At 39.2% G+C, this 12,808-nt stretch overlaps 2 protein-coding genes across 4 annotated transcripts in view; both read right to left on the bottom strand.

The window, feature by feature from the left end:
• The window catches only part of pam16 (presequence translocase associated motor 16), a 29,664-nt gene extending 19,871 nt beyond the window's left edge, over positions 1-9,793 (bottom strand). Inside the window, exon 1 of one of the 2 annotated variants that reach the window (XM_061303616.1) lies at positions 9,503-9,793. Coding sequence is in view for 1 of the 2 variants with exons in the window: in XM_061303617.1 (XP_061159601.1) it covers positions 9,503-9,505 (3 nt within the window). In the remaining variant the exon portion in view is untranslated. The remainder of the gene's footprint in view (positions 1-9,502) is intronic. The other variant, XM_061303617.1, reaches the window with a different exon arrangement.
• Positions 9,794-10,642: 849 nt separating this feature from the next.
• Positions 10,643-12,808, bottom strand: part of LOC133170574 (coronin-7-like) — a 47,351-nt gene continuing 45,185 nt past the window's right edge. For both annotated transcript variants that reach the window (XM_061303612.1, XM_061303613.1), the window contains one exon: positions 10,643-12,664. In XM_061303612.1, the coding sequence (XP_061159596.1) occupies positions 12,656-12,664 (9 nt within the window). In that variant the 3' untranslated portion in view covers positions 10,643-12,655. The remainder of the gene's footprint in view (positions 12,665-12,808) is intronic.

Genomic DNA, 12,808 nt, shown 5'->3' with positions numbered 1-12,808 from the left:
CTAATTATTTTTTCACTGACTCAACCCTTTTCAATTTTTTTTTTTAACTATTCATCTTATGCCTACCTATTCCAAAACTTCCCACTTGTGAAAATTTTCAAATTTTCAACTTTAAAATTCACGCCCAATTTTACAGAATTCTTTCTATATTTTCATCCATTTTCTGACCAATTCAACACGTTCCGAATTTAAACCTAATCTTGTAGCATTCCCCGAATTTTTATTCAGCCTCTTCGCCTTCACACGCAATTTCTACAGAAATGACAAATTCTAGTTATTATTGTTAATCCTCCGTGACCCTCGTAAGGACAGGCCGCACCAGTAATGGATGGATGGATGGATGGATGGATTGATTGTTAATTGCTAACCCCAAATGCCTATCATAAATTGCCATTTAAATCAATTGTCGCAAGGGTCATGTCAATGTATTTGGTATTTAAAGCCCTACTGTATTCTTTTTCTAATTAAGTAGTGCCCTGTATGACTACCGTTTCTTTCCATGTATAATGCGCCCCCATGTATAATACGCACCCTAAAAATGGCATGATGATGCTGGAAAAAAGCCTGTACCCAAATTTTGACTCCTACTTAAGTCCGTAAATGTAAAATTATTTCAGAAAAAAAGATCATCTTTGGGAACAACCGGATGTTATTCTGCCGGTCAGTATCACTGCGCATGCGCTAGCAAACTCGATAGCGAAGAAATGTTTCGGGTTTGTGTAGGGTACATTGTGACAGCAAACGAGCAGGTGATCGATCAAGCGTCTGATACGAGAGCATTGTGTTCGTATGGAGCGTGTTTGAAGTGAACAGCAGAGAAGAAAGCGTATCTGTAATGGCGGCCTCCGTATGATATCCGGATTAAAAAAAAATAGTAATAATTGTACCCATGTATAATGCGCACCCCAGAGTTTAGGACAATAAATTAGTTAAATTTTGCGCATTATACATGGAAAAAAACAGTATTTTGCTGACTATCCAGAATTCAAGCTCAAATATGCATCCTATAAATCAGTCGCAGTTGATGTGTAATTAAATTCTGTCGTTTTGATAAAAGTCAATTAAGTTTAGCAATTCAGCCTTCTGTTGCCCGAATCCAAATTTTCACCGGTCCAATTATAATATTTCATTATTTCAATGAGATTCATCATGTCTTCGAAATGCTATGTTACGTATAAAAATGTATGATTCAAATGATTTGATTTTTATTGATCAATGTCCACTTTGCAAAGTTTCTGATCACGCTGTCGTATGATTTGTTATTATTAGCGCATCTTCACTGTCCATATCTATTAGGGGTGTAAATCGCGGGTTTGGTCACGATACGATATCCTATCGATACAAAGAACCGCGATACGATATTTGCCGATATCTTAAAGCCTGCTGTGATTCATTCACGATACATCGCGATATAGTGCTCTACGATCGATTTTTTTTTTTAAATAAAAAATATAGAACAATATCCTGATTTATAACAATTCATACACAAAATCAACAAGGTACTGCAAACTCTTTATTTAGGAAATTACAAGAGTATTGTAGTATACAAAGTGCTTATTTTAACACTGAACTTTGATGTCGTGTTTTTTCTTTAAATATAAATATAGAGATTTGTGGTCCCTGAATATTTGATCACCGCATGGCAGGATTTACAAACTGCACGTGTCTTGCCCGTTGAGCCATCTTTTCTTTGGAATCCAAAGTGCTTCCAAACGAATGACTTGAAGCCTAAAGGGGAGCAAATTTCCTCGTCTTTTTGGACACTAGCCATAGCACCAGCCCAGGAGCCGCGTACTAGTTGTCGACTCCCCTTTCACGTGCCTGCTCTGCTCACAACACAACGCCGCGCGCACTGCTCCCGGAAAGAGGAAGCAAGCAACAATGAACTGGATTTCAAAATAAAGTCGCGTCTAATGTCCAAGGTCAAACACGGCGATATAAATCGATGTTTACGTTTAGCATCGATGCCAATAAATCGTAGAGCATTATATCGATTAATCAATGTGTATCGATGAATCGTTACACCCCTAATATCTATGTATTTAGTTTTTTATCCCCGTTTCAGTGTCAATAAGCAACCTTATTATTCCCTCTTTTATCAAAACTCCTCAGTTATGTCCGCCCCAGCACACAAACACACTTCCATCCCTTTTGTCCCATACTCCACCAACTTTGTAATGTCTTTAGCAATGTGTCCAGTTTGACTTCTTGTGCCTCGTGCAAGTCTTTAGCAGCCTCTCCTCTTAGATTCTCATGATGATGATTCAGGGCTGGATTGTCCGCCATTCTCAAATGCGTCCAACTTGTCTTTGTTCTTTCAGTCCATTTTCTTTTTGATCTGCAACTGTTTGTGTTCCACCAACTGTATGGTTCTTGTCCTGTGAAGAGCTGTGCTTGCCCCCTTCAAGCATGATAATAGTTCCTGTTGTTCTCCCAAAGGCCAAAGGTGTCTCATGACCAGGGACAGTCCTCTGTTGATTTTGAGACAGCCAGTGGAGTACGAGGACTCAGTTCAGGACTTGTGCCATGCGCTAGGGCAGAACACACTGTGACACAAATTTTACAAAAACTATCTTCGTGTTATCAGTCCTCCTGTGTAGTATTTGTTCCTTACACCCCAAATCTTCCTATTGACATTTTGTATCCTATCAGTTGCGCACACTCATCATCTTACTATCAAGCCGCCCTTATCAAATGCTCTTTTTTTTTCTCTCTCTCTGAGTCATCCACCCACCCTACCCATTAACACGGCTAAAATCCTCGTTCCAGTGATTATCATCAAATAAAGTTCCGAAATCCTTTGTAATAAACTGTAATGTAATTTAACAATCTACCAACATGGTTGTATATGCGGTGAATGTTATTGTTCAATCTATAGGTCATACAGCGCCTGTTTTCCAACTATGACACTCCTCCTTGATTTACCATCTCATAAATTATTGTTGTCAGCAGCGCTAAATGATAGTGCTTGAAAGTGAATGTCTCCTTGCCCAATTTACAACACATGCCACATTTCAGCCAGTATTTATTTATGTACCGTTTTTTTCCGTGTATAGTGCGCCCCCATGTATAATACGCACCCTAAAAATGGCATGCTGATGCTGGAAAAAAGCCTGTACCCATGTATAATACGCACCCAATTTTTATGAATTTCTTTTTATGAATTATTTTTTCTTCTTTTTATTTATTTAATTTTTTTCAAGTCCCAATGATCGTCACACACGCAGGGAGGCAATGGGTCCTATTTTTATAGTCTTTGGTATGGTCTTAACTAGGCTGGATGTAATTTTTTTTGTTGGCGTTGATTTCTCCGAATTTCTTTTTTTTTTTAAATAAAGTCATGGTACAACAAAACCAACAACAGGACTGACCGACAAAGTCGTGGAACAAAAAGACAGGGTGACATTACCAAAGACAGGAACAGAATGACAGTAACACATGCAATGATCCAACGGTGAGCGAGGGGCAGACAGGACTTAAATACAAAACACGTTACATCGATTGAGGTGACACAGGAAGAGCGGGGTGACACGAACAGAAACTATGGCAACCTAGACACATAGCAAAACTGGGGACGAGACATGACAAATCTCCCCCGAAATAAAACTCACCTTTCTTCTTGTTTGTTGTCAATCGCGCATCGCGTTCAGCCATCCTGCCCAACACACTTAGTAAAATTCATAATTGACGACACATCGTTTGATGCGATGGTGCAATCCTCGATGGTGTGTTATTGTCAAATATTGTTTGTTTTTTAATCTCCATCGCGGACCGGACGTCATACGGAGGCCGCCATTACAGATGCGCAGAACGGTTGCGCAAGACACGTCAGCTATATAAAGAGCGAGAGTTCAGTTCTCCACCTATTAGTTTCAATTCACAGTTTAATTAGCAGTTTCAATCAGCAAATAACAAAATGCGTATTACAGGTAATATTTTATTTCACAACACTTTGCCTTGTTCCTTTCGTCTCTGCTGTTCATTTCAAACACGCTCCATACGACCGCAATGCTCTTGTATCAGACGCTCGCTCGATCACCTGCTAGTTTGCCGTCTGTCACAATGTACCCTACACAAATCCGAAACATTTGTTGCGGCTCCGAGTCACGACGAGGGGCAAGTTTTGGTTTCCAAGGGTGTTTTTATTCCTCTTCAACGTCTCTCCCATACAGAGCCGCCGTGTGCGCACGGAGCGCGGTGGTGCGTTTAGGGGCAGTCGGAGAAATCAACGCCAACAAAAAAAATTACATCCAGCCTAGTTAAGACCATACCAAAGACTTTAAAAATGGGACCCATTGCCTCCCTGCGTGTGTGACGATCTTTGGGACTTAAAAAAAAAAAAAAAAAAAATTAAAAAAAATATTAAAAAACATTCATAAAAATTGGGTGCGTATTATACATGGGTACAAGCTTTTTTCCAGCATCAGCATGCCATTGTTAGGGGTGCGTACTATACATGGGGGCGCACTATACACGGAAAAAAACGGTAGAAGGAAAAAAGGAAATCTTGCAAAAGTTTACCGCAATGTTAAAAGTGAAAATGTGAAATTTTAATCTAGAAAGTGAAAGAAGGTGAATTGCAGGATTTATGTAGAAGAATGAATGGTGAAATATTGGTTTAAAATTTGTAAATCTCTCGAAAAACGTAAATATTTAGAATATTTGGCATGAATATTTGGAATGTGTTAAAAGTGGAATGAAGTGAATCAGATGAATTCGTAGAAGTAGTTAAGCTAAAAATAAAAAAAATAAAAAAAGAATAAATTAATAAAAAAAAAGAGGCAGAAGAATTGCAGGACTTATGTAGAAGAATGAATGGTGAAATATTGGTTTAAAATTTGTAAATTTCTCAAAAAACGTAAATATTTAGAATATTTGGCATGAATATTTGGAATGTGTTAAAAAAGGAATGAAGTGAATCAGATGAATTCGTAGAAGTAGTTAAGCTAAAAAAAAAAAAAAGAAAAAAGAATAAATAAATTTAAAAAAAAGAGGCAGAAGAATGCAGAAGTTGAATAATAAGGTCAAGGCAAGTAAAGTTTATTTATATAGCCCACCAGCAAGTCTCAAAGGGCTTTAAATGTACAAAAAATTGACAATTTAAAGTACAAGAACAATAAGTGTGGGGGCCACAATGATGATCATGACAGCAAAAATATTTTTAATTGGTTCTGATAGGTACAACGGGGGAACGTGGAAAAAGCTTTTCAAAATTTGTGACTCCATTATCAAGAGAAATCATTTCTTTTTAATTCTAAGAATCGCCATCAACAAAAATGAGAATTATAATCTTCAAGGTGATAGTGTAAGTGGCAGGAGGAAGCTGTGTATATTGTCTTTTAAACATTATTTTTAGTATCATTATTTTTTAGGAGGGTCAGTTATGCTTGTGAGGAGATGAATGAAGGAACAAAGTAACAGTAAAAGGGAGTGCTCTATAAGTCAAAGTCAAAGTCAGCTTTGTTGTCAATCTCTCCGCGTCACAACACACAAAGAGACCGAAATTACGTTTTTCTCTATCCCACGGTGACGAGACACATAACACGATAGACATACAAGTACGCGACACAATATAAAAACAAGGCGGCAAAAATTCAAACAATCAATAGTAAGAGTGATGAATAAATAATAAATAAACAGATAACACAATAAATAAGCGGAGCAAAACGGAGCCAGCAAGCATAGCGCAAAAGTAAAAAACATCATAAACAAAAAGGCACAAACAATAAATAATAAGAGTAATAATAAATAATAAATAAACAGATAACACAACAAATAAGAGCCAGTGTGCATACAGACAGTACTGACAGTAAAAGTACAAGACGCTACGCAGAACGGGGGAGCGAGTTCAGGATCCTAACAGCCTGGAGTACGAAGCTGTTTGAGAGTCTGCCACAGGTAGTTATTTGGAGGGAGGAATTTAAACTGAAAGCAAAATGGAACTGTTTAGTGGAAGAAACATGGGAAGGTGGAGATTTTGAAGTTACAGCTCAACGCAAAGTGTCAAATAGTCTAAGTGTGAGATGTGCGCAAACTAAATGGGGAGTTAAATCATGTCCCAGCATTCTGCATATTGGCAAACAATGAGAGGACAGGAGACCAGACAATTAGATATTAATTTTGGATTTAAAATAAAAAAGGGAAATTTTAATTGAGAATATTTTGCATAGGGATGGTTCGTTTTACAATTTAATATTGTATGTTTTATGTGTGTGTTGTGGGATGACAGTTTGTCTGTAATGGTGTATGAATGTCAAGTCTGTGCTTGTGGTGTGGTGTTTGTGTATTGTGAATGGTTAACATGATTAAAAGTTGGGGTGATGTGATCACAGCAGAGGATAACATTCCTCTCACTTGAAAAATATAAAGATACTACAGATTTGAAAAAGCAAGATTGATCAGGGCTAATTTTGGACTAAATATGGGTTTAGGATTACTCTGGGGCACTATTGAGAACAAAAGACTTCAATGGAGAAGGCCCATTTCAATATTATGACCAGACGTGACTATACCAGCATTGACAATCAATCTGAGCCAAAACAGTGTATGACAACAACTCTGGACTTATCTGACAGTGTGACGAAATGTATGTGACGGAATTTGTGATGACTTGCTTTGTTTTGATGTTTTACCTAATTGTATTGCAGCCTCTAACAGCAACCCAGGGAGCAGATTGGGCTTTATTTGTTAAACTCGTGTTTACTTTGCAGGTTGTCAAATGCAGTCTGGGAGAATTTTGTGTCATGTCTGTGAACATGCATTAACAACTAACCCCTTACTTTTCATAATGAGTTTGTAAATGTGATCGTTTTCAGGACAGGCTCGGCAGGCTCCAGTCTTCAATTTCATACGTTTGACATGCACCCGTGTGTGGATTATTTTTTGTTGATCATTACGAATTTTATTTTTTGGTATTATGGATGTTTATTGTGCGGAGAGCTGCATGCACAGCTACAGGAGGGTGATGGCTTTTGTTCATAAAGCCATGTGAGATACTGCCAGTCGAGTTTCAGGGATTGAGAATTGGTGATTCCAGGCCAGGATGGCATCTGGAGGTACACCGAAGTCCAGCTGGCGATGGGTATGTTACCATGGACATTGTTATTTTTACTTTTTAACCATAGTGACACATTTTTTAGAATGTGTCAAAAGGGAGAGGGCGAAAAAAAAAAAGGGGGGGGGGGGGAAATTGTGAGATTTTAAGTGTTTTCAGAATTGATGGTTTTTAAGTCGGCTAGACGGAGGAGAAGAAACAGCTCGGCAGAAATGAAGTGAATGGGAGACAACATCGTGAAATGGAGCCAAAGCCTGGTAACAAGTGTGGAGAGTTTTAAAATAGATTATAATAAATTGTAGACCTTTACAAGATAGGATCAAATAGGTGGGAGAGTATTAAATGTAAAAAATTGGAACAATAACATACAGACTAAAAACGAATTGGGAACAGGTGGATAACTTATGAACGTTAAACTTTGAATCACACATTATTCACGTGATTCGTTTGCAGGATAAACAATGGAAGGGATTGCTAAATCGAACAAATTTAAGATGACTGCAGGAGTATTATGTCGAAAACAAGTAGATTCACAAATTTTTCCCTATAAAATGGTGGCGTTTGGGTTTGAAGTACATAGTCGCTTCTATTTGAGAAGCACTGACCTAGACACATAGCAAAACTGGGGACGAGACATGACAAATCTCCCTCGAAATAAAACTTGAAATCACCTTTCTTCTTGTTTGTTGTCAATCGCGCATCGCATTCAGCCATCCTGCCCAACACACTTAGTCAGTAAAATTCATAGTTGACGACACATCGTTTGATGCGATTGTGCAATCCTCGATGGTGTGTTATTGTCAAATATTGTTTGGTTTTTAATCTCCATCGCAAACCGGATATCATACGGAGGCCGCCATTACAGATGCGCAAGACACGTCAGCTATATAAAGAGCGAGAGTTGTTTTCTTCCTATTAGTTTCAATTCACAGTTTAATTAGCAGTTTCAATCAGCAAATAACAAAATGCGTATTACAGGTAATATTTTATTTCACAACACTTTGCCTTGTTCCTTTCGTCTCTGCTGTTCACTTCAAACACGCTCCATACGACCGCAATGCTCTCGTATCAGACGCTTGCTCGATCACCTGCTCGTTTGCTGTCACAATGTACCCTACACAAATCCGAAACATTTGTTGCGGCTCTGAGTCACGACGAGGGGCAAGTTTTGGTTTCCAAGGGTGTTTTTATTCCTCTTCAACGTTTCTCCCATACAGAGCTGCCTTTTTCATGTCCGCACTGATCGCGGGGGTGCCTTTACGGGCAGTCGGAGAAATCAACACCAACAAAAAAAATTACATCCAGCCTAGTTAAGACTATACCAAAGACTATAAAAATGGGACCCATTGCCTCCATCCGTGTGACGATCATTGGGACTTAAAAAAATAAAAATAAAAAATTAATAAGTTTTTTTTTAAAATTGGGTGCGTATTATACAAGGGTACAGGCTTTTTTTCCAGCATCAACATGCCATTTTTAGGGTGCGTATTATACATGGGGGCGCATTATACACGGAAAAAAACGGTATCCGAAAGCTCAGTGCAGGAATTACGAGAATGCTGACGTCACAGCCCACATTCAAAATTCGGCACTGATAGAAATAGAGCGCGGAGTGCGCCGGAACCGTACGTCCACGCACTTGTGAGTGTATGCACGACGCTTTCTGACGCGGCTTCCGGGAGTAAATGCACGGGCGGGCGTTACTCTATCTACTGGGGAAATGTACAATAATACAATTTATTCAGGTTTCGCGGGCCGTAGTTTGCCCATGTCTGAGCTAGCCAGTCTACAACGATGCCGACACAAAAATACACTTTCACGGAGTTGTTGAATAAAAAATTCCCGCGCTTTCGCCAGGGTCGTGATCCTCACGAAGCTGTGCTTGACATGTAGGGTAGGCACTTCTGTGTCAAATAAAAGTGCCAACGACCTGCAGGCACAACCAAGCACACAACAGCGAGGGGCGAGAGCTCATCATCCAAAGTCAGATTTCTTTGTGACAAAGTGTAGCTGTCACTGCAGCAGAAGGTAGTTATGTTTTTTGTGCAGTCAAGCATAATGAAAGCACGTCTGGCTTGTTAAGGAAGATTTCCCCCCCCCAAATGCTGCACCGATGGCCGTATTTCTTTTATCTTTTTTTTCTTCTTAGTGTACAATTGTAAAACTAAAAAATGTCAGTGTACATATGTTTTTGTTGGTATAAATATGTAATGGTTAATGTACATATGTTGTTTTGTGTTATTCAAGCGAATAAATGTCATGGCTATATAGACATGTCATTTGTGTGATAACATACACATACTCCCACCCCCCTCCCGAAAAAAAACCGTGTCCTTTTCAGAAACCCAAATCGGACGGGCGTCTTTCGCGACTGTAACAAACGCAAAGCGACACCATCATCCACATTGTCAAGGAGCGTTTGCCTGAATGACAGTAAGTGTTTCTTACCATTTCGTGGTGGGAATTTGTCTTTTGCAGGACGGCGGTCCCGTTTTCACATGCAGGAAGAGCATCAAAGGTTATGCTGAAGTGTCAAAGTTCATCATTGGCTGGTCGCCTTTTAGCATGTCGACACCTAAAGGCCAGGAAGACGAACTGCAGCTTTTGGCACAGGCCTTTAACAACCAATTTGAGTGCAGCGAAAATATATATACTTAGATACTATATATGTTCAACAATATTTATTTAGGTTTTTATCCTGTCAAATGTAAATTGTATTTTTTATATCGACTGTACAACTGTGTGAACGCTTTGTGAATTCTATGTGCTATGTAAATAAAATTTACTTTTGTCACAAAAGGACACAGAAACCTAGAAAAATGTTTATACCTTTAGAGAGATATAATAGTGATCTAATAATACGAGAACAAACAAATAGAATCAAAGTGCACTTTAATGTTAAGACTTTATTGACAAAAGCCAAACATGAACCGTATAACCATAAAATGCCCTCCGCTGTATGAAAACATTATGCCAGATTCCATAGTAGTAAATTACAAAGCGTGGCTCCTGAGTAGCAGAACAAGCAATGCCAGTATATCATTGCGGCAACACCGAGAACAACGGAAGTTTGCGTGCATCCATCGGAGATTGCAAACAAATGCTGATCCAGTTGATTGGAAATGACACTGTCTGTTATGACTGAATTGTACTTTTTGACTAACACTGTGATGTGGTTTTCAGAGACAGTTGGAAAGAGCAAAACATTTGGAGGAAGCATTCTTTAAAAAGGCCTTACAAAAAGCCAAATGACCGGATACAAATATCCCTCTGTAGACAATATTCAAATATAACTGGTAGAAATACATGTAGAAAGGAGAGCAGCAAAATTAGTACAAAAATGCAGTTCATGGCGAAATAGATGTGACCCTGTTGTATCCTTTGTAAGAAGACTGAATTGACTCAAGTATTTTATCCAAGACACAGAAAGCTTTTCCAAGATAACAGGTGATGACAATAATCATGATCTTTGTTTATACATATACCGTTTTTTTCCGTGTATAGTGCGCCCCCATGTATAATACGCACCCTAAAAATGGCATGCTGATGCTGGAAAAAAGCCTGTACCCATGTATAATACGCACCCAATTTTTATGGATTTTTTTTAATTTTTTTTTTTTTTTTTTTTTTTTTTTTTAAGTCCCAATGATCGGCACACACGCAGGGAGGCAAGTGGTCCCATTTTTATAGTCTTTGGTATGGTCTTAACTAGGCTGGATGTAATTTTTTTTGTTGCCGTTGATTTCTCCGACTGCCCGTAAACGCACCACCGTGCGCGCATGTGAAAAAGGCGTGCGGACGTGAAAAAGGCGGCTCTGTATGGGAGAGACGTTGAAGAGGAATAAAAACACCCTTGGAAACCAAAACTTGCCCCTCGTCGTGACTCGGAGCCGCAACAAATGTTTCGGATTTGTGTAGGGTACATTGTGAAAGCAAACGAGCAGGGGATTGAGGAAGCGTCTGATACGAGAGCATTGCGGTCGTATGGAGCGTGTTTGAAGTGAACAGCAGAGACGAAAGGAACAAGGCAAAGTGTTGTGAAATAAAATATTACCGTTTTTTTCCGTGTATAGTGCGCAATATTTAACTAATTTATTGTCCTAAAATCTGGGGTGCGTATTATACATGGGTACAAAAAAAATGTTTAATTTTTTTTTTTAATTTTTCTTTCTTTTTTTTTTTTTTTTTTTTTTTTAAAGAAAGTCATGGTACAACAAAACCAACAACAGGACTGACCGACAAAGTCGTGGAACAAAAAGACAGGGTGACATTACCAAAGACAGGAACAGAATGACAGTAACACATGCGCTCACTGTCGCATTGCTTAAAGAGCGCCTTTGTGTTTTAGGATGAACAGCAGAGACCAAAGGAACAAGGCAAAGTGTTGTGAAATAAAATATTACCTGTAATACGCATTTTGTTATTTGCTGATTGAAACTGCAAATTAAACTGTGAATTGAAACTAATAGGTGGAGAACTGAACTCTCGCTCTTTATATAGCTGACGTGTCTTGCGCATTCGTTCTGCGCATCTGTAATGGCGGCCTCCGTATGACGTCCGGTCCGCGATGGAGATTAAAAAACAAACAATATTTGACAATAACACACCATCAAGGATTGCACCATCGCATCAAACGATGTGTCGTCAATTATGAATTTTACTAAGTGTGTTGGGCAGGATGGCTGAATGCGATGCGCGATTGACAACAAACAAGAAGAAAGGTGATTTCAAGTTTTATTTCGAGGGAGATTTGTCATGTCTCGTCCCCAGTTTTGCTATGTGTCTAGGTTGCCATAGTTTCTGTTCGCGTCGCCCCTCTCTTCCTGTGTCACCTCAATCGATGTAACGTGTTTTGTATTTAAGTCCTGTCTGCCCCTCGCTCACCGTCGGATCATTGCATGTGTTACTGTCATGATGTCTGTTTGGTTTCTGTTCCTGTCTTTGGTAATGTCACCCTGTCTTTTTGTTCCACGACTTTGTCGATCAGTCCTGTTGTTGGTTTTGTTGTACCATGACTTTCTTTAAAATAAATAAAAAAAGAAAAAAATTAAAAAAAAAAAAAAAAATTGTACCCATGTATAATGCGCACCCCAGATTTTAGGACAATAAATTAGTTAAATTTTGCGCACTATACACGGAAAAAAACGGTATATTCGCTGAAAAGACCCATGATGCAAACGACACCAACAGAAATTTGCAACTGGTTCTCGTTGTGACATTTATCTTTTGAAGATCATTTTCTACTTGAGTCAAAGCAACCCAAAAGCCAGATGAAGTCCCAAATGTTTCCATGGTAAATGGTCTGCCCCTTGTCGAGTGCTTCCTACCGACTTCCTCATGACGATGCAGCATCACGAGTGAGTGGGGCTACAACATGTTGCTGAAGGACACAACAGCCGGGGAATCGAACCCCCAACCTCTGAGACCACTGCACCGCCGAGACACATTCAAACTTCTAGCTAACTGGTAACATCATACAGTGAAGAAAAAAATATGAACATTTCAAAGGATGGACACAAAAACCATCGGTCAGATTCTTTGGCGTGACGCCGGAGGGCAGAGAGCGGACTTGAGAGTCCTCTGTCGTGGGTCAGAGCGTTTTTAATCATCCTGTGAGGGCAAAGAAGATGGGGCAAGCACGTCACGCGTTGACATTTGAATTGTTCGCACCCACGGACGGACGGAGTCGCTCGGCTCTCTCGAGTCACAAATTAACAAAACGACTTGTGCATCCTGGGCTACGCGTCCTTTGCC

The sequence above is a fragment of the Syngnathus typhle genome, linkage group LG17 (genome assembly GCF_033458585.1).
Source record: "Syngnathus typhle isolate RoL2023-S1 ecotype Sweden linkage group LG17, RoL_Styp_1.0, whole genome shotgun sequence".
NCBI lineage: Eukaryota > Metazoa > Chordata > Actinopteri > Syngnathiformes > Syngnathidae > Syngnathus > Syngnathus typhle.
The sequence above is the reverse complement of the archived record's forward strand: the minus strand, read 5'-3'. Positions and strand labels throughout refer to the sequence as shown.